The sequence below is a fragment of the Doryrhamphus excisus genome, linkage group LG12 (assembly GCF_037039965.1).
Source record: "Doryrhamphus excisus strain RoL-2023G ecotype Guam linkage group LG12, RoL_Dexc_Guam_v1.1, whole genome shotgun sequence".
Taxonomy (NCBI): domain Eukaryota; kingdom Metazoa; phylum Chordata; class Actinopteri; order Syngnathiformes; family Syngnathidae; genus Doryrhamphus; species Doryrhamphus excisus.
Genome location: NC_136368.1, coordinates 12,549,123 through 12,569,761, shown reverse-complemented (window position 1 = coordinate 12,569,761; position 20,639 = coordinate 12,549,123). Strand labels below are relative to the sequence as shown.

General features: G+C 45.1%; 2 protein-coding genes and 1 non-coding gene across 3 annotated transcripts; all 3 read right to left on the bottom strand.

The window, feature by feature from the left end:
* Nucleotides 1-5,193: 5,193 nt before the first annotated feature.
* trnal-caa (transfer RNA leucine (anticodon CAA)) lies at nucleotides 5,194-5,302 on the bottom strand. The gene is made up of 2 exons: nucleotides 5,265-5,302; nucleotides 5,194-5,239 (listed from the first exon to the last, which is right to left on the bottom strand). It is a non-coding gene; the product is annotated as a tRNA-Leu (tRNA).
* Nucleotides 5,303-5,897: 595 nt separating this feature from the next.
* sestd1 (SEC14 and spectrin domains 1) lies at nucleotides 5,898-15,614 on the bottom strand. Its single transcript, XM_058082846.2, has 19 exons — nucleotides 15,407-15,614; nucleotides 15,079-15,151; nucleotides 14,901-15,009; nucleotides 13,510-13,600; nucleotides 13,311-13,424; nucleotides 12,539-12,652; nucleotides 12,350-12,438; nucleotides 10,847-10,902; nucleotides 10,465-10,551; nucleotides 9,941-10,098; nucleotides 9,522-9,644; nucleotides 9,244-9,438; nucleotides 8,975-9,089; nucleotides 8,735-8,900; nucleotides 8,579-8,660; nucleotides 8,366-8,488; nucleotides 6,911-7,102; nucleotides 6,730-6,833; nucleotides 5,898-6,635 (listed from the first exon to the last, which is right to left on the bottom strand). The coding sequence occupies exons 2-19, from the start codon at nucleotides 15,149-15,151 to the stop codon at nucleotides 6,368-6,370; spliced, it is 2,259 nt and encodes a 752-aa protein (XP_057938829.2). The 5' UTR covers nucleotides 15,407-15,614; the 3' UTR covers nucleotides 5,898-6,367.
* An 801-nt stretch (nucleotides 15,615-16,415) lies between these two features.
* LOC131135607 (organic cation/carnitine transporter 2-like) lies at nucleotides 16,416-20,394 on the bottom strand. Its single transcript, XM_078795402.1, has 10 exons — nucleotides 20,126-20,394; nucleotides 18,839-19,027; nucleotides 18,676-18,779; nucleotides 18,420-18,574; nucleotides 18,179-18,350; nucleotides 17,960-18,083; nucleotides 17,792-17,892; nucleotides 17,513-17,727; nucleotides 16,616-16,798; nucleotides 16,416-16,555 (listed from the first exon to the last, which is right to left on the bottom strand). The coding sequence occupies exons 1-10, from the start codon at nucleotides 20,336-20,338 to the stop codon at nucleotides 16,416-16,418; spliced, it is 1,596 nt and encodes a 531-aa protein (XP_078651528.1). The 5' UTR covers nucleotides 20,339-20,394.
* Between the last annotated feature and the right edge of the window lie 245 nt (nucleotides 20,395-20,639).

The following is a 20,639-nucleotide window of genomic DNA, read 5'->3' as shown; positions in this document are numbered from 1 at the left end:
CAATCACAGGGCACATACAGTGAAGAAAATAAGTATTTGAACACCCTGCTATTTTGCTATTTCTCCCACTTAGAAATCATGGAGGGGTCTGAAATTTTCATCGTAGGTGCATGTCCACTGTGAGAGAGATAAACTAAAAAGAAAAATCCAGAAATCACAATGCATGATTTTTTAACAATTTATTTGTGTGATACAGCTGCAAATAAGTATTTGAACACCTGTGTATCATCTAGAATTCTGACCCTGAAAGACCTGTTAGTCTGCCCATTAGAAGTCCACCTGCACTCCATGTATCATCCTGAATCAGATGCACCTGTTTGAGGTCGTTAGCTGCATAAAGACACCTGTCCACCCCATACAATCAGTAAGACTTTAACTTGTAACATGGCGAAGACCAAAGAGCTGTCCAAAGACACCAGAGACAAAATTGTACACCTCCACAAGGCTGGAAAGGGCTACGGAGCAATTACCAAGCAGCTTGGTGAAAAAAGGTCCACTGTTGGAGCTATCATTAGAAAATGGAAGAAGCTAAACATGACGGTCAATCTCAATCGGAGTGGAGCCCCATGCAAGATATCACCTCGTGGGGTCTCAATGATTCTAAGAAAGGTGAGGAATCAGCCCAGAACTACACGACAGGACTTGGTCAATGACCTGAAAAGAGCTGGGACCACCGTTTCCAAGGTTACTGTAGGTAATACACTAAGACGTCATGATGTGAAATCATGCATGGCACGAAAGGTTCCCCTGCTTAAACCAGCACATGTCAAGGCCCGTCTTAAGTTTGCATATGACCATTTGGATGATACAGAGGAGTCATGGGAGAAAGTTTTATGGTCAGATGAGACCAAAATAGAACTTTTTGGTCATAATTCCAATAAGCGTGTTTGGAGGAAGAAGAATGAAGAGTACAATCCGAAGAACACCATCCCTACTGTGAAGCATGGGGGTGGTAGCATCATGCTTTGGGGGTGTTTTTCTGCACATGGGACAGGACGAGTGCACTGCATTAAAGAGAGGATGACTGGGGCCGTGTATTGTGAGATTTTGGGGAACAACCTCCTTCCCTCTGTCAGAGCATTGAAGATGGGTCGTGGCTGGGTCTTCCAACACGACAACGACCCGAAGCACACAGCCAGGAAAACCAAGGAGTGGCTCCGTAAGAAGCATATCAAGGTTCTAGCATGGCCCAGCCAGTCTCCAGACCTGAACCCAATCGAAAATCTTTGGAGGGAGCTCAAACTCCGTGTTTCTCAGCGACAGCCCAGAAACCTGACTGATCTAGAGAAGATCTGTGTGGAGGAGTGGGCCAAGATCCCTCCTGCAGTGTGTGCAAACCTGGTGAAAAACTACAGGAAACGTTTGACCTCTGTAATAGCAAACAAAGGCTACTGTACCAAATATTAACATTCATTTTCTCAGGTGTTCAAATACTTATTAGCAGCTGTATCACACAAATAAATTGTTAAAAAATCATGCATTGTGATTTCTGGATTTTTCTTTTTAGTTTATCTCTCTCACAGTGGACATGCACCTACGATGAAAATTTCAGACCCCTCCATGATTTCTAAGTGGGAGAAATAGCAAAATAGCAGGGTGTTCAAATACTTATTTTCTTCACTGTATAGACAAACAACCATTCACACTCACATTCATACCTATGGACAATTTGGAGTCGCCAATTAACCTAGCATGTTTTTGGAATGTGGGAGGAAACCGCAAACTCCACACAGGCCGAGGGTGGAATTGAACCCTGGTCTCCTAGCTGTGAGGTCTGCGCGCTAACCACTTTCATAAATCTAATTTCTCCCAGGTGTAAACAGTAGCTCTTTTTCAATTTGCATACACCTGCTTTAGCAGTCCGTGACCTTGAACTGTAAGCTACTGGTTGTCCATCCTGCTATGCCTTTGGAGTTGGTATATTGTGACAGGTTGGTTCACATCATAAAATTTCAGAGTTAGAGCATAGCTGACCAGCTGTTTAAGGTGCTCCGAAATCCTTTTGTGTTTCTTTCCATTGCTACTCCATTTCACCTTCAAGCAGCTTCCTTAAAGGAGCACTGATGTCTGACAGGTTTGGGATGAACTTCGCAAGATCGTGGTTCTTCCTTCTGAACCTCTGCAACTCCTCTTTTCCGGGGGTATGCTGGAGACATCCATGTTGTCCATTATTGATTATCATCATGTAGTCACATGATGATTTCACTTCATGATGGACGCCACCATACATAACACGCCTGGTAGCCCTAGTCCAGGAGTGCTCACACTTTTTCAGCATACGAGCTACTTTTGAAATGACCGAGTCAAAATGATCTACCCACTACAAAAATGCAAAACATCTATTTATTTTCAAATGTATTGAGGATTATTTGTACGTACAATGTATGTTGATGTACCTTACATAACCAAATGAGCCAATATTGCAAAACACACATAATTAACTATTAACATTTTTTGTAATTACCTGAGTTTACTTTGAAGACTTGCACTGAATTGAATCAGCCAGGGATGCATAGTCCGGACAGTAGCTGCTGATAGCCAGTCTCAAGCACACTTCCAAATGTTCATCAGTCATGGTGGAACGGTATTTGGACTTAATGATCTTCATGTAAGAAAAAAAGTCCACCTCCCATTCCGTATGGAAGTGATATGTTTTTGCCTTTTTACTTGGTCCAGCTCCTTCACTCATTTTAGTGACCAAAAACTTTAGCGAGGGCTTAAAATCTGACACAATTCGCCGACTAGCTTAGCACTTTGCATCGTTGTTTACGCATGAGCGGTGACCTAAAGGGCAACATTCAGTTGTCATGTGACTGGTTGTCCTGTATGTCAATCAAGTAACGGGGATGGATGATAGGCTGACATCGTAAGTTCTGCTGCACTTAGAGACGTTGTTTGATTTGATTGGTCACCCGAAGGGCAACATTCAGTTGTCATCTGAATGGCTGCCCTGTATATCAATCAAGTGACGGCATTGATGCTAGGATGATATTTTTTTAATGTCACGCCGCGATCGACCAGCGATCGACCAGTACCACCTCCACGATCAACCGGTAGATCGCGATCGACTTAATGAGCACCCCTGCCCTAGTCCTTGATGACATGATTGTAGTCCTGCAGACTTGTTGTCTTGATGACATCATCATAGATAGATTGATTGTCGCTCAGTTCTGCTTCACACCTCCACACATCTTTTTTTTCCTCCACACAGCTCTTGACTTGATGCAGTCCCCCCCCAACAAAAGTCTTAATCCTCTCATCAGCATGCCATCAGAACAACATGGAGGGAGTGTAGGGGTCCTCAATGGCGGGGTTGCTAAGGTACCCACTCCATCAGATGGGACACTTGAAGTTGTGGTGGTCCCGGTCCGTTCGTTGTTGACCAGGTAGGCGTGGACGTGACCCCCCCCCACCCCCCGCCACCCAGAAACGACCTCCCTTCCTGCAGTGGCGTTACAACTAGTTACAAGATTTGAGCAAAGAATAAAAAATGTTTAAATTCCATGTCAGGATAAAGCCCCCCCAGGCCCGACGTGTCAGGTTCAAGTCTCTCAGACAAAAGGGAGGGGTCACTTGAGGGTCCAGACCCGGCTGATTGAGGGGAGTCTCTTGGCACACAAACAATTAGCACTCGTGGCTTAGCGCGGCCCCCAAATCTTCACATTTGTCCTGACAAAGTGACTGGACCCCCGACATGGACCCTTCACTTCCCCCCACTCATGGGAACACAACCTGTAGATTGACAAAGACTCTAACCTCTAGTTCAAAACAGTCAGCCATGTGACCTTTTTAAGGGTCGGTGACCACCCTGTTACCTCATTTCATCATTTTACTGTAAGCACAATGTTGCTAATCTATCAGAAACACATTTTTACACTTTCAATTTACACAGTTTTCATTTAAATCTTGATCCAATCCAGTGTTTTTTCATTTATTATGTCAACACTTTTTTTTAGCAACTCCACTCACTAGACACTTCATTAGGTACGCCTGCTGCTGCTACTAATTCCACAAGCTAACAGTCAACTGGCTGTAACATTTGGAACAAAACGCCTAGCTGTGTCCTGTGTAAGAAGAATTCGGTGCAGCAGATAATATTAGCAGATAATATAATACTTTTCATTCATTCAACAGTGAGTATTGTACTCTTATACAATTCTTTTTAACAGACCAAAGTAGTACTTTTTCATACCTGACAGTTTCGACTGCTTGCTAGGAGGCTTCATCAGAGTGGTCACGTGATGTTCATGTCACGTGTCATGCCAGCTGATTTATGTGGATGTTTCCGGTGTCTTCCTGTCTATGAAGGCAGGGCGACATTACCATCCACCGTCCGGCTTCTTTCCGACTTTGGTCTGTTTTGTATGTAGATTTGTTTAATGTTAGACCAAATGAGCCTCATTAGACTTCTAAGTATGATATTCTTGTACTTTATTTCACTGACTGCCGTTTATAACGTTAGCTACACGAAGGGTCACTTCACATCAGTATCAACTGTAAACCTTCTTTTCTATTTATCACAAAACTAATTATTCTTCAATTACGCTTTTATTTACCTGGAATTGTGTGTTTTATTAAATACTAAAGCTCTATAAAAATAAAAATAATAATGTATAATAAGATTGAGTTGTGAGGTATTCATTTTAGAATATGATTATGATTGTAATATGTAGTCCACCTTGTCTTGGTGTACCTAATGATGTGTCCTGGTGAGTGGAGGTTGTCCTAGACTGCCATCTAGTGGATAGAAAGAACTTCGCCCCTAGGTAAATCCAGATACAGTAATACTGAAAATTTTAAAAAGTTGTTTTTTGGGGGGGGAAATTACCCGATTTAGACGTTATGTTTATGTTTATTATTTTTTGTTACGTTTAAATGTTGCTCCGTTTTCGGTTCTGATATTAGGTGCATGTATGTTATGTTGTTTGTGTACATTAAAAATAATAGTTGATAAAAGTTATGGGATTAATCGTGACTAATGCAGTTTATGTAATGAAGTCGTGATAAATCCAGCTGTGACGTAGGATGATTAAAAAGACAATATCGGCTAATGTAGAAATGTGACCGAACAGGAAAGTACTACAAAGATGGCCGTGCAGTGTCGTTACCATGAATGTACTATTAAAATTTTGAGACGGTTTGTTTTTCGTGTTTATTGCAATAAAAAGTGTTTCTTAATAAAAAAAAAAGTATTGTCAGAAGTGGGATTCGAACCCACGCCTCCATTCGGAGACCAGAAGTCCCATCAGAGGAAGGTTTGTCACCTTGAGTCTGGCGCCTTAGACCGCTCGGCCATCCTGACAACTGACGAAATAGCGAAATATTTGCCTTTTTCACCTCAGCATTCAAATTCTTTAAAACTTGCATGTCATTACTTTCAACTTCAAAGTATTAAGTTCTTTTATGTTTGCAAAAAGTGTGACGACGACGAGACAAGACTTTTAGCCGTCAACGGTGACAGTCAGAGCAACAAAAGTTAGACGAATGTTTCTTTAAAAGACAATAGTGTTTTTACCTCTTCTAATTTTCGATGTGCAACTGTTTTTAGCACCTATACCTATAATCGATTTACAACAGAAATAAATCGGACAAATACATTTATAAAAAATACGAGGTCACGTAAAATACTGCAAAAATGTACGATGTGAAGGCAAATACTGTATATACAAAGTATTTTTCACCATGTAGTCCTCGGTGGGAAAAGTGTAGACACACCTAAGTTCTACATACCTTCCATGTGTCATCTTTGGCGTAGAGCCGATCTCAGGATAATGTATGGCGGCTAAGAATATATTGCCGGCAGGCGGCGCTGTTTTATTTGTGGTCTTGTACAACAAATATTGAGACCGTTACAAAACATGAACAAAGTTCATTAATAAAGACACCAGATGCATAGGTATTTCCTAGGATTCTGAAGCCTCTTAAAAAATGCTTATTTATTTTTATGATGTCGCAATAATGTCATGAATATTAATGTCAAGGGAGAAGCTCAAGCAAGCAAAGTCAACACATTCAACATTTGAGGAAGTCTGCTTAAAAAAAGTCAAATAAATTAAAACAAACGCATTTATAAAAAAACACCAGGCCAGCGGAGGTCAAAGTTCAACTCAGTCCTAGAGTAGGTTTGATCACAATGATTGGCTCATCAAATGTCACCCCAACCCCTTCCAAGCACACTGCTTCATCTATGAATAAGAGTTGACATGACAGCAACAAGGGGGAGAGGCACACAGGCAGGAAATGTGGTCAAGCCCCGGCCCCTCATCAAAACAAGGAGCATGCTGGGAAAGAGGGTCTCGTTTAATGGAAGCAAAGAAAAGCGGCTGTTCGTATCAGTTAGCTGCCTCAGCCAACCAGCTACAACCAGTCAGTACTCCCGCTCCGATGCCTCATCCTGTGGCCTTGCTTCCTCTTCTTCTTCTTCTTCTTCCTCCTCGTCATTGTCATCGTCATCTGGCTCCTCCTTCTCGCTGAGCTCTTCCCCGATGACATCCAACCCGTGAAGCCCCTCCCCTCGCTCGTCAACCTCTGCCTCTTGCAGCTGCAGCCGCCGCTCTTCAACCAGCAAGAGGCGCTCTCTGATGCCTTCAGCTGCGGCCGCTGTGTCAACCGGACTCCCAAAACACTGCTCGCTCCTGACGTTGCACACAGGGAAGTACACTTAGTGTGCTTGTGTGTGTGTGTGTGTGTGTGTTAATGTGTATGTGTAAGTGACAGCCGTGTACATACCCATCTGGGAAGATTACAGGCATGCTCAGTCTGTCCAACAGAGTTTTCCCTGAAGTGTCGACGTCATCCAGAGACTCCGCCTCCACATGCTGCTCCTGTAACACCTGAAACACCCACATGAATTAGCATCGGGATTTCTATGTGCTTGCTATGGAAGCAGTTCAATTTCAAAAGCTCGCACCCGCTCGGCAGCGTTGTGGAAATCAAGCGCGAGTTCCAAGCGATGCTGCCGCTCATCAGCACTGACGCTGAACTGCTTCCACACGCGGTTGAGTCTGGGTAAGGTGTCGCCGGACGAGCGTGTGGTGCAGCGCAGCGACTGACACAACACCACTGTCGCCTGAAGCAGCTGGCGGCCATAGTCGTATGTGCTCTGGTGGAGACGAGAGGAAAAAGTAAAGCATGTCAATATCACCACTTTTTGGCTTTTGCGGCCTTCATCTTTTAACCTGGATGTCAGTCAAGGATCTCAAAAGGTCTTATAAGTGCTCTGAGGAGCAATGGTCAAGGACCTATGGAGTGAGTCCTGAGAAATAGAGGAGCGAGGATTAGGGAAGGGATAGTTTGGATTTTTTTTTGACGTGAAGATGTATGACACCCCCATAAACAGTTCGCCAACAGCGACTCACTCCCCACTTCATGTCCTGTGCTGAGTTCTGGTCGGATTTTAGTGCTGAGGAAAGTAATTCCAGCTAGTTGCTGGGGACAGTGAAGTAAAGAGTTTGGCTTCTCAAAAGCATAATACGTTTGCATTACAAAAATGACTACTAGAAAAAAAATCAGACCTCACAAAACAAAATGTGTTATTTTCTCTGCTATCGTATCACTTCGCACTCCCGCCTGTCCATTGTTGTTTGTGTGCGTTTCATCACGGTTGAACATGAAATTGTTGTTTAGCCACATTTTCTGTCTGTTTTTTAAAAAAAAAATTGTAATCGAGGTATTCAAATTATCCGAATAATCGTTGCAGCCCTATCCTCTTGTTAAGTATTTATTTTAATAAAACAACTTGATACACATCTTTTGTCTAAACTCACTTTGTGGAAAAAAATATTGGGGTATAGTATATCGTACATTGATATTCAACCAAACAAACATATCCGGATATGAGTTTTTGGTCCATATGGGCCAGCCCTTGCTGAGACCACAGTGACAGGTGTGTGTTAGCCTTGAGGGCCAATGACCAAAAGATCTTGGATAGAGGAGAACAAGAACAAGGAGTGAGGACTGAAAAATAAGGAAGTAGGATTAAAGGTAGAGGTGGAGCAAAGGTTGAGGAGTAAGGGTTGAGGAGCATGGACTGGGGTTAAGGTGCTCAGATTTAGTGAGGATCAAAAGACCTAGGACAGAAGAGCACAACAAGGAGCAAAGACTAAGAAAGCAGGCGGAATAAGGAACGAGGAGCAAAGAGTAAGGCTTGAGGTTGAAGGTTGGAGGGCAAGCTGGGACAGAATGAGGCTTGAGGGCCAATCACCAAAAAGCTGAGGACCAAAGGACTAATCATGAAGACTAAGGATGGCGAAATGACGACAAAGGAAATAACGTTGTGGTTTCTCGCTCCTTTCTACAATCACAGGTGGGAGGAACTAACATGTAGATGGACCATGTGACACTGTTGTATGTTGCTTTGTCTCACCTGAGCGACGTCCACAAACTTTCTGTGTTTGTCCAACATGGACTTAGTCTCTTGGGAGTCATCGCCAAGTCTCACATGCGTCTTCAGCAGAGCGTCCAGCAGCTCGCCAAGCCACTCCACTGCCTGTTCTCACACACATACACACACAAATATTTTATTTATTTTTATATAAATATATACGTATATTGAAGGGAGCACAGTGAAGCACAGCACCTGCAGAGCATCTTCTTCACATTTGAACAGCTGGACCATCTGAAGCATCTTCAGCCTCCTCACATCCACCATGTCCTCACACCTGACACACACACAGAAAAATGACACTCAGACCACATTATTAGGAACCAGGGCAACAAAGAGGACGAGCGTGACCTCTGTTTACGTAGTTGCATCTCCTCCATGACAGCGTGAATCTGCTGTACATTCTCCTGTTGCTCTCCTGCTGGACTTTCGCCCTCCTCCAGCGGCCATGAGGTTTGGCTGCACATCTGCTCCATCAAGAGTTCCCCTTTCTGACGTAGTGATGTAAGCCCCGCCTCTGCAGGAAAAGCAGAGGTCACAACAAGAAGCAGCAGCATAGATTTGTGTCTTTAGAGAAAAAAAAAAACTAACCCACGCTCTGAAGCTTCTCCTCCAGCAGTTTGAGGTTTTGCTGAATGGCCGAGCCGTCCGCCAGCGCCACGTCTGCACAGAGCATGCCCAGTAAACCGTCCAGCTGCTGGGACAGCTGCGATACCACAAACACACATACACACCAATTTGAACTGTTTTGTCAGTGAACCATGTCGGTGTAAGATGAAGATACAGAAGAAGTATTCAAATTGAGATACAGCCAATTAATCAAGGCCAAGTTTAGAAGGTTTCAAGCTAAGCTAGGTCACCTCCTGTGCGGCGCCATGGAAGCTATGCGCTGCCTGCAGGACATTCTGTCGGCTCTCCAATTGCGCCGCCTGCTGGTAGCAGACGTCGCTCAGCTGCTGCTGCAGCGCCTTCAGCTCGGCCACTTCCTCTTCCTCGACGCCGCTTTGCAAGGCAGCAATCTGCTGGTTCAGTTCCACGTAGACGGCAAACCACTCCTGCGTGTGCATGTGAGGATATGAGATGATGGCACAGCCCTGTCAGTGTGTTTGTGTGTGTGTGTGTGTGCTGTGGGACGTACACTGTGCTGGCTCTCGATCTCTTCATGTTTTTGTTGCAGGGCCTGCGCTGCTCGTATGGAGTCTCCAATGGCCTGGTGTGTCTTAAGCAGCTCAGAGCCCGGACCCTGCAACCACGTGACCACCTGGTGGGACACACAGTACGCTATGGAACCATGATGGAGGTGGCAACATTTCACTTCCAGATATCATGTTTGTGATTGTATTTGGCAGGTCAGCAGTGTCTTACACACAAGTACACACAGTGTGTTATCGAGAACTAGGCCACCAGCAGGCCCCTGCTCCAAATCCTCCAGGCTAGCTACTGACATGCTGAGGATACCATGGCAACCCCAGGCTAGTCTCCAAGATTCTCTCTGCACCAACACTGTGTGTGTGTGTGTGAGCGTACAACACCCCGGACAGGAAGTGGCCGTGTCACCTGCATGACTTTGGCGTGGATGTCTTCCAGCTGTGAACGCTTGCTGCGTTGGCGACACACCTCCTGGTAGCGGGTGTACTGCTCCCTGAGTGAGTCCAACAGCTTCATGACCTGAGGCTGGGCCAAAAGCTCCTCCTCCATTGGCCGCCATGTCGGACCTGGAGGTCAGACAAGGCAGTCAGATTTGGGGCTACACAAAATCATTGAGGACACGTGAAGCTTTGGAGCGTCTCATGTGGAAGCAGGCCAACAGCTGGCAGAGACTCTTGACAGCCCATCTGGACCAGGACCAACACAGCTCAGTCAAGCTGATTGGTGTATGTTGGAAAAATGCTGCAGGGATTTGATCCTATTTCACAGCAGCTTACTTTGGACACAAGCATCCAATGTGGACATCCTTCAGAATCAGTTTCATGCAACCAATCATTCCTTAAACTGTTTACATGCTTGAAATACATACTAATAATCAGCACCTTTGCTAAAAAGGGGGCTAGCATTAGCATATTAGTACTAGGCTCCCTCACCTCCTTGTCCTTGTCCTCCTGCTCCACCTCCTCCTCCCTCTGAACCGTTGAAACGTCTCTGCTGCAGCTCTGACAAAAGCTCATGACCTACACACACACAGAAACAGATGGACAAAAAGAGAGAAGAAAGTGTGTTTGACCGAGAGCAAGGAAGAGGATGGTACCATAAACAAAGACTCCTTTTAACACACACACACACACAAACACTCACATGACCAATAGGGTGAAAGGACACGTTTTAATTTTGTGGACCAGCTGAAATGTCCTTACAAAGATAAATGTCACAACAAAAAGGTGAAATGTCAAGGTTGGTGTCACACAGAAGCACACACTTCTTCCATCTTTGTATCCTTAAATTTAAGAAAATAATGATGTTATTTACCAGTCTGGAGGACAGTCTCTGGGTCAAAAGACGGAAGTAGGATACTGTCAGCTGACCTGCACACACACACACACACACACAAGCACTGACACACAAACTACAAGGTACTAGAAGAAGGGTCCTAATAGGAGGGTCGTTCCTAAACTAACACAAAGTAAAATATGCAGTAAAGTATGTCATGTACTGTCATATCACGGACATTAAGGGTGTGAATTCAGCACTGAGGACGATTCGATACACATCTCGATGCACTACCAGCGATACGATACTTTAACGATACGATCCACCCTCTTAACAATGTGATATGATGTGATAATCATTTAGTTCAAATCAATGCAATCTGATATATGGTGCAATTTCTTGCAATATGCAATTCAACATATGCAAATAAACAAAGGGGGAAAAATGGAATTCAGTATGGTCCTACAAAAAGGATTTGGCTTTAATCCTTTTAGGCACTTGGCAGTAAATTCAACAAAAGTGCTGTTTGTCTTTTTTTTTTTACTATGCACTTGATCATTCATTTTGCCATCTTAAAACAGCAACGACTTTTCCGCACACTTTCACATCGGCTATGCAATTACAATAGCGGTGGTTCAGTGGTGGAGTAAAACAATTAAACAATAATTACTGCTGTAAAAAATACAGTATGCAGCAACAGCAAAGTAAAAGTGACACTTTCAACAGTGCAATTAATGTTTGTTTATATATTCCTGTATGCAAAATACACTAATAGTATGAATGCACTAGGAGGTAGGCTAATACAGTAGTGAGGAGCAGAAAGTGGAAAACAACTTATACCCTTTTAAAATTGTTTTTAAAAGTTGCTCTGCTGTTCTAATGTCAGCTGCTGTGGTGAACACTCAGGGGGGGGACACACTTGTTGCAGGGGAAGATCCACTTGTTCTGACCCGATTTGCTTGGTTCTTTCCCGGTGTCCGACTAGGAACTAGACAGGGAGGTGGCGGTAGACTTGTCAGTGTTGTGGTGTCCCCTTTTTAAGGGGGTTTGCATGTTTGTCGTGCTGCCATTGTACGGCTTCTTAACGCGGCATTCTTTGCAAATGGATGTTTTGTCGAGCTTTCTGTCGTTCTTGTCGCAAATCCGTAGTGTTTCCAAACATACCAACGTTGCGGTTGGGTTGAATATAGAAACTTCCTCGCTGCTCCTTGTGTGCGAATGTCCATGCTGTTTTACTAGCAGTTGTATGTGCCTCACGGCTTCTGTCCATTTTCAATACAAAAGGCGAAATAATGATGGTGCATTCAATGCACCTGGGGAACAACATATGGGGTGAATATTACTAAAACTGTGCTTGCATCAGATTTTATCGATACCCACAAACACATAGAGACAAATCTTGATTTTACCCGTCAATTGCACCCATACTCAGTGAATGACCAGATGCACTCGCATCACGCACAGGCGAATTGATGCATCGATTATTTTCCACACCCTTAATGGACATGCGTAGGACAACACAGAAGACAGTAAAACACATACTTGTCCTTGTCGGCGCTCTTGTCACCTTCATTAATAATTGACAACTCATCCAGCAGTGATGTCGACTCCTTGGTGAACTTCTCAAATACCTGACACACACACACACACACACACACGCAGAGGACGTTCATTGGCCATGGCAAGATGCATATATTATTACATTGAATTTAAAAAGCAACATTTAGTGACCAGTCTCTTGCTGAGCCAGTCACTGTGGTCGTAGTCCAAACTTCCTCCAAAGTCGTCCGTCAGCTGAGAGGGTTCAATGTAGCGCGTCAGCTTATTGGCCGAGACCAGGATCACCTGGTAGAAAGCAGGACAAGAAGACACACCTTGACTGTGCAACATTCCGAGATGATCCAGCTCGCTCCGGTTACCATAGAAACGGTTGAGGAGCCAACACACGAAGAGAAGTGGGTCACCATGATGACTGGTGTGTGTTGGTGTCGTGGAGGAGGATGACCCACAATCTCACACACACATCATTTCATCCTAATAATGGACATGTCAGGCGGTGTCCCAAATTGAATACTTCCATCAAAACACTTCAATAAGTGTACATTGTACATACACTGTGTACTTAGTTACTGAGTGTGAACATTTTGACAATATAGTGCTGTCTTAAATCTATTACTGGAAATAATGATCGCAATATTCACCAACTTCATCTTTTTACAACCAACCTCCCTTTCCGCTATGTAGCCAAAGTGGCGCATGCACTCGCCATTTTGCCCATTTTGAGTGTAAAATCCAGGTACTGACAGTTCACCACATTTTGAAGTTACGCCCTCATCCACTCAAACGACCAAGTGTAACTACAAACATGAGCCAACTGAGACGAGTAGAGTAACATTCAGCTCCTCCCGACCCACCAAAACATAGTAATACCTGACCTGACATAACACTGCTACTCTGATGACAATCATCATGGGGGGAGCGGGGAGAACAACTGCTAACTTACCTCAAAGCCCAGACGGTCTTTCTCCTTCCAGAAGCAAAAGTGCGTCACTTTCTTGTCCCAGAATTCATCAGGCTTCACCACGCACACCAGCGACACCTCAGCGGGGATGACATTCTACAAAGGTGGCCGTGCATTGTTGGCATGTTCGTTAGTTAGTTAGTGTTAGTGTGTGTGTGTGTGGGGGGGGGGGGTTGCATACCTGCAGCATGAGCACCACTGTCTTGACCGTGTTCCACTGCGACCTGCGGCCGTCCACAATGACGGTGAAACCACGTGCCTTACACTTGTCACTGACAAGACACACAATAAGCAAGATTTGTTTTCCACTTTCATGACTGAAATGTTACGTAAACATTAAGTGTTTAAGAGTGTCCTGATACAACTTTTTGGCTTACGATCTGATTCGATCTAGGATACGCTAGCACAATCTATTGTTGTGATCACGTGGGTTCTGCATGATGAAAAGTGCTGGTGCGGAGTCTGGACAATATCGGATCGGGACGCCCCGAACAGTTTACAGTCACACATTGGTGAAAATTTTTTTCCAAAATTTTGCCCTGGTTCTTGTACACCGGTTATCGTACAATAATGCGTGTAACAAACTTTTGTGTCATTTTGTGGAATTGAGTGCACACAGAAAGAAGTAGGGCTGATTATTTTAATAATCGATTAATCTGTTGGCGGGCGGCACGGCGGGCGAGTGGTTAGCGCGCAGACCTCACAGCTAGGAGACCAGGGTTCAATTCCACCCTCGGCCATCTCTGTGTGGAGTTTGCATGTTCTCCCTGTGCATGCGTGGGTTTTCTCCGGGTACTCCGGTTTCCTCCCACATTCCAAAAACATGCTAGGTTAATTGGCCACTCCAAATTGTCCATAGGTATGAATGTGAGTGTGAATGGTTGTTTGTCTATATGTGCCCTGTGATTGGCTGGTGACCAGTCCAGGGTGTACCCCGCCTCTCGCCCGAAGACAGCTGGGATAGGCTTCAGCACCCCCCGCGACCCTCGTGAGGAAAAAGCGGTAGAAAATGAATGAATGATTAATCTGTTAATTATTTTTTCGATTAGTGTCATTTAAATGTCCGCCTCTTTACAGCAATCCCTTTAAGAATGCATGAATGGACTTTCCTCCCCCCTCCAAAGTCACAGCAAAGGGCGTAAGGAAGAGGAATTTTACTGACACTGAAGTTGAAGTATAAACAATCAACTGACAAAATATCACAAACAGTCACTGGCAGTCACTGTGTGTATCGCCAATAAATAAATAAAAAATGACAAATAAGACTAAGAAGTGACAAATAAATAAACTTGAAGAGTAGGCCTTGCATTTGGCATTGGCACGTCTGTTCTGGGGGGAGGGGCGATGCCTTGTTTGATGGTCAAGTTGTAAAGCTCACACAGCAAGATGATATGATCTACGCTGGACAGGCACAGCCGTAGCGATCTGTAGTTTCAACATGGTAAGCATTATATAGTCGCACAATGAGGAAACATCCCATCATCAGTCAGTATGAAAAAAACATGTCCAAGTCACAGTGATCCTTTAAGCCCGATGTACAGTTTGTGTGTGTGTGTGTGTGTGTGTGTGTACCTCGGGATGCTGAGCAGATAGTCCAGTGAGTCGCTCAGCTCCTCCATGCTGGTCTGATCAGAGCCAAGAGGGATGGTCAGAATCAGACCACTGCGCCGGTCTTTGCCACCTGAAATACATTTTGAGTTAAATAGTCTCAAAATGTGCTCTTGCTGTCGGAAAAAGTGTGTGCGTGTACCTGACAAGAAGGCCAGCTTCTTCTTGAGAACGGGCAGGATGCTGCTGGCTTCCATGCTAACCTGCTGAGACATCTGTCCACACACGTTAGTGGACCAGAAGTTGACTGGAGAAGGTCCACGCGACCAACACAACCTCAGAATGTCGTTCACCGTAGTTTAAGGCTTAGTTATCAGATCAACCATGTGTCTTCGGTAGGACTCGGTTTTGCTCGGCTCGGCCCAAAGACAATGACCTACATTCACGAGCAGCTGAATCCTCCGTCTCCGTATCGATCACTCGGCGATCAATCAGTAATGACTATCGAGCTAAGTATTGTCTTTACGTACCTTTCAGTCAGATATTTGGCATTCTGTGGGCTTCGGTTCGTCTCCCAGAAGTTTCCTCTTGATCCAACGGTTTCCCTCCAGATGTTGAATGTTTTTTTCTCGTCCAGCAAGGTAAAGATTAGCGACTCTGCTCTGCTAGCTGAGAAGCAGAAACCGGAGGCGCTGCAGCTGGCTGCTTGGTGCATGCGCAAGTGCTATGAAGGACGGCGACTTCCGTTTGAGTGCTCTTCAAAATTAAAGGTTAATCTACGATTTCAAGTCAATTTTCAATTATTTGACTGTTTATTTATCCATATATACTATATACATTATTTGTTTTAATCAGATGCTGAAACAGTCCTCTTCTTCGGTGTCTTCAACTTTTTCATATTTTGTTAAACATTCACATATCCATATTTTCTGAACTAGCACATACAGTACATTACTTCCGCATGAAAGTCAAAACGAGCAGACGTATACTTCAAATTATTTTATTTTGAAGGTGTCTACTTTAAACTGTATACTGTACTGACGTATGGGTCAAGGACAGAGAGACCACGCCCTTTCCAATTCAAAACCCTGAGAAACACTTACAATGTTTCTTTTACTGAAACACAAATGGAATATTAACTAACTTTGAATTTCATAGTACAGCAAGACAAACGGTACAGAAAGTGGATAGATGGATGACATTCTCTTTTTAGCGTCTTCTGAGGATTTCAGTCCACTCCCAACGTATATACATTCACAATTTTAAATAAATTACACAATGTTTGTGTTTATTTAAAAAATCTGGAAAGTTCAGCATGTCGGTGAATATATAAAATCAGGCTTTGTAGCTCATCGTCGCCATCTAGTGGACAACATGAGACAGCAGCGCCAATTCAGCAGACGTGATCAAAATCACTTGCTGGTATCATATCATGTTTTGCACCACAAGGCGTGCATGGACATCTGAGAGGATGATCACACAGATCATATTTAGCTGCTAGGTGCTAACAGCAGATTTTAGGCTCACGTGCAGTACCACTCACCTCTGCATGGGCGCCATCTGTTGGATCGTGTCTGGAAGCGGCCTGCTGAAGGTCTCGGGCAGGAAGACACACAGAAGAACGCTGATGGCTGACAGAGAACCAACAATGATCCACGGCAGGTACTGACAGAACACAGCTGTAAGACAAACATACCATGTGAGAAGTTTCGGTGGAAGATCCCATGCGTGTGACTTACCCAGCTGCAGCAGGTAAGGTGACACACAGGAACCCATTCTGGAGAAGGCGCCACAGGACGACATGGCCGTGTTCCGGATCACTGTGGGGTATAGCTCACCACTGTAAGTGTACAAGACACTGATGCCTGCCAGGACGCCAAATTTACCAACCAGAACCAGGATCAAGGTTACCTTTGGATGACCTGTAGGACAAAGATATAATGATCATTCATTCATTCATTTATTTTCTACCACTTTTTCCTCACGAGGGTCGTGGGGGGTGCTGGAGCCTATCCCAGCTGTCTTCGGGCAAGAGGCGGGGTACACCCTGGATTGGTCGCCAGCCAATCACAGGGAACATATAGACAAACAACCATTCACACTCACATTCATACCTATGGACAATTTGGAGTCGCCAATTAACCTAGCATGTTTTTTGGAATGTGAGAGGAAACCGGAGAACCAAGAGAAAACCCACGCATGCACGGGAAGAATATGCAAACTCAACACAGAGATGACCGAGGGTGGAATTGAACCCTGGTCTGTGAGGTCTGCGCGCTAACCACTCGACTGCCGTGCCGCCCACATAATGATCAAATCTCTCAAATGGAATACTTTCATCAGCACATTGAGATAGGTATACTGTGCACACTGCACACTTTGTTCCCTATTAAGTGTCCATCACTGCGCACTCACAGTTTTTAAGTACTGACAGTGCACAGCAGTTATTCATTCATTCATTCATTTTCTACCGCTTTTCCTCACGAGGGTTGCGGGGGGTGCTGGAGCCTACCCCAGCTGTCTTCGGTCTGGTCGCTTCAGTTTTTAAGTACTGACAGTGCACAGCAGTTATGCACTCAAAATAATTGTAAGTATGTAAATGTGCAAACTGAGACAGTGGCTCCAAACACACTCACTGTTCATGGTTATCTGGATGAGCAGCAGCGCTAGCGCCCCCAGCAAGGAGAAACCAGTGAAGGACAGGCGGCGATAAAGACAACGCACCGCTAGCCAGCTAGCAGCGTACGCTGGCAGCTCCACCACAGACACCAGGAAGTAGTTGAGGAAGGGGTTGCCATACAGACCAGACATGTTGAAAGACATGCCAAAATAGCAGATGTTGAGGGAGAACCTGACAAAAGACAAGAACGTTACTTGTGGAGGTCAGTGCACAGACGGACACCATCAGAACACACCAGATCAACCACAGGATCAGTGTGACGTGGCGAACTTTCTGCATCCTCAGCAGGTCCAAAAACCCCCCAGGCAGGGACTTGTGTCTTGCTGGGTTTTCCACCTACAGAAACTGCCCACAGTGACCACCCGAGACAGCTATTAGGACCTGGACCACAAGGTGTCCTCACCTTGGCAGGGAAGATGATTTGCGGAGCTTCCACACGGTTCTCCAGCGCCGCCAACCTCAGCAGAAATTCAGCTTCTCGCTGATGTCCACGACACGCCAGCCAGCGAGGAGACTCAGGCAGAAACCTACACAAGATCTTCTCAGTGGATCATGTCCAAAGTGTGGATGTACTTGTGGATTTATTGGACCTAATGTGGAAGTTCTAAGGAGAGCTCCTCACCACCACAGTGGCACACAGGCCAGACCGGGCAAGGCCAGGATCAGCGCCAGGAGACGCCAGGTTTGGACCAGGTAAGCCGTTCCAGTTAGCAGCAACATGCCCAACGCGCAAGAGAAGGGCATAGCCAGACTGGAGAACAGAACTCTGGTTGGACCCATAAGGATCTCTGACCCTGCGCACAAACAAGCAGAACATGTGGCCATTCTAGAGCCTTCTCAGAACAGCAAGCAAAAAGACAGACCAAGCACAAAGATGGCGACGTAGCAGCTAATTTGTCCCAAGCCCAGCATGAAGAAGAGGACGGTGAAGACCTCCCAGGAGGGCGCCAGAGCCAAAGTGCCGCTAAAGATGCTGAGCAGGGCGATGGAACCCAGTAGAACTGGCTTCCTGCCCAGTCTGAAAAAGCAAAACACGTTTTGTCATGTGACCCGAGGCACAGGTGGAGATATCAGGCTAACATCTCAGCTTCAACGAAACATTGTTAGAAGAGCATGTACCTGTCAGAGATCTGACCCGAGATGAAGCATCCACACAGTCCACCCAAGAAGTAGGCAACAGAGGTCAAAGGTCCTTTCCACTGGTCCTCACAAACCAGACTAAACTGAGGAAGGAACCATGTGATCTTGTGACCAAAATAAGGAAGAAGAGCAGCAACAGTACCTCAGTGACAACAGTGGACTCGTAGTGCTCCTTGCTGAAGGTCCAACCGTCCTTACAGACTTCCTGCTTCAAGCCCGACAGCAGGACGTCTAATTCTGGTCCTGGGCGTAGTCCCAGCGCACTCTGGTTTTGGATGAAGGCCAGCTCAAAGCGGTGACAACTGCTCCGCTTCAAGTGTCCTTCAACCAGCTGAGTAAGAACATCGAGTTAATGTCTGACCAGCATCACGCAAAACTGTTTCTAACCAAACTCCGCGTTTTTCTCACGAGGGTTGCGGGGGTGCTGGAGCCTATCCCAGCTGTCTTCGGGCGAGAGGCGGGGTACACCCTGGACTGGTCGCCAGCCAATCACAGGGCACATATAGACAAACAACCATTCACACTCAGGGGAGTGCGGAGAATCGAGCCTGCAACCTTCAGGTTGAGCTGTGGCCCCCACCCTCCAATATATCAGGGCCCGCAAAAGTATCGAGTTTGTGTTTATTCATCCTGCAGTCAATTGATTTATTGATTAACGTGACAGGCAAACGTCACAATGAACCAGCAGATGACCAGGGTTCAATTCCACCCTCGGTCACCAGCCAATCACAAGGCACATAACAACCATTCACACTCACATTCATACCTATGGACGATTTGGAGTCGCCAATTATCCTAGCATGTTTTTGGAATGTGGGAGGAAACCGGAGTACCCGGAGAAAATCCACGCATGCACCGGGAGAACATGCAAACTCCACACAGAGATGCCTAATGGGAGAATCGAACCTGTGTCTCCTAGCTGTGGATCATAACCATACAACGGGAAATGTAGCTGACTGTCACATATGAAAGGATATGTACTCCGGTTTCCTCCCACATTCCAAAAACATGCTAGGTTAATTGGTGACTCCAAATTGTCCATAGGTATGAATGTGAGTGTGAATGGTTGTTTGTCTATATGTGCCCTGTGATTGGCTGGCGACCAGTCCAGCCTCTCGCCCAAAGACAACTAGGATAGGCTCCAGCACCCCCGCGACCCTCGTGAGGAAAAAGCGGTAGAAAATGAATGAATGAATGAATTCTATGTAAATAAACATATTATGCACAACACAATCCTGTAATACCCATAAATGGCCACTAGAGATGTTCCCAGAAAAGGTTATGATCTGTTTACACTTGTATGACACTTGCATGTCTAGAACAGGTTATTTCTATTCCCATTAAAAAGGTGCAAATAACATTTCTTAAATAAATGACTTGTGAAATATGTGAAATCTAGCAAAAATGTCTAAATCATACTGCTTCTGACCTCCATTGGGATGCTGATTTGGATCCAGTCCTGGGTCAGGTTGGCGTGGGCGGGGATGCTGCAAGTGTGCACGGGCGTGGCCAATAGGAAGAGGGGTGACATAAGGTTGTACCCCGTGGGAATGACGGCAAGACACAGCAGGGAGAAGATGCGCCTCTGGTAGGGACCCCAAGTCTTCAGGAAGGACACCAGGTTCTCGTAGTTCTGCATCATGGACCCCCTTGTTTTTTTTAATTTAGGTTTAATATTACTCTACCTGTAAAAAGGTACCTCCTTTTCAATGACTGGTTGTTGGGATCAGCAGTTTCAATGAAATATCATATAGTAGATCAGGGGTCGGGAACCTTTTTGGCTAAGAGAGCCATGAAGGCCAGATATTTTAAAATGTGTATCTGTGAGAGCCATATACATTTTTTTAAACATTGAATGCAATAAAATGTGTGCATTTTTATGTAAGACCAACAGTTTTAGATAATGGGCTCTAATTACGTAGACCAGGCACACTACCCCACGC

Excerpts from the sequence above, each read along its gene's own strand:
- sestd1 (XM_058082846.2), bottom strand. The coding sequence starts at position 15,151 with ATGTCTCAGCAGGTTAGCATGGAAGCCAGCAGCATCCTGCCCGTTCTC. Across the intron at positions 15,010-15,078 it reads GAAGCTGGCCTTCTTGTCAG|GTGGCAAAGACCGGCGCAGT; the intron begins GTACACGCACAC and ends AATGTATTTCAG. Across the intron at positions 10,552-10,846 it reads AGAGACTGTCCTCCAGACTG|GTCATGAGCTTTTGTCAGAG; the intron begins GTAAATAACATC and ends GTGTGTGTGTAG.
- LOC131135607 (XM_078795402.1), bottom strand. The coding sequence starts at position 20,338 with ATGATGCAGAACTACGAGAACCTGGTGTCCTTCCTGAAGACTTGGGGT. Across the intron at positions 18,084-18,178 it reads GCCTGTGTGCCACTGTGGTG|GTTTCTGCCTGAGTCTCCTC; the intron begins GTGAGGAGCTCT and ends GATCTTGTGTAG. Across the intron at positions 17,893-17,959 it reads AAATCATCTTCCCTGCCAAG|GTGGAAAACCCAGCAAGACA; the intron begins GTGAGGACACCT and ends CAGTTTCTGTAG.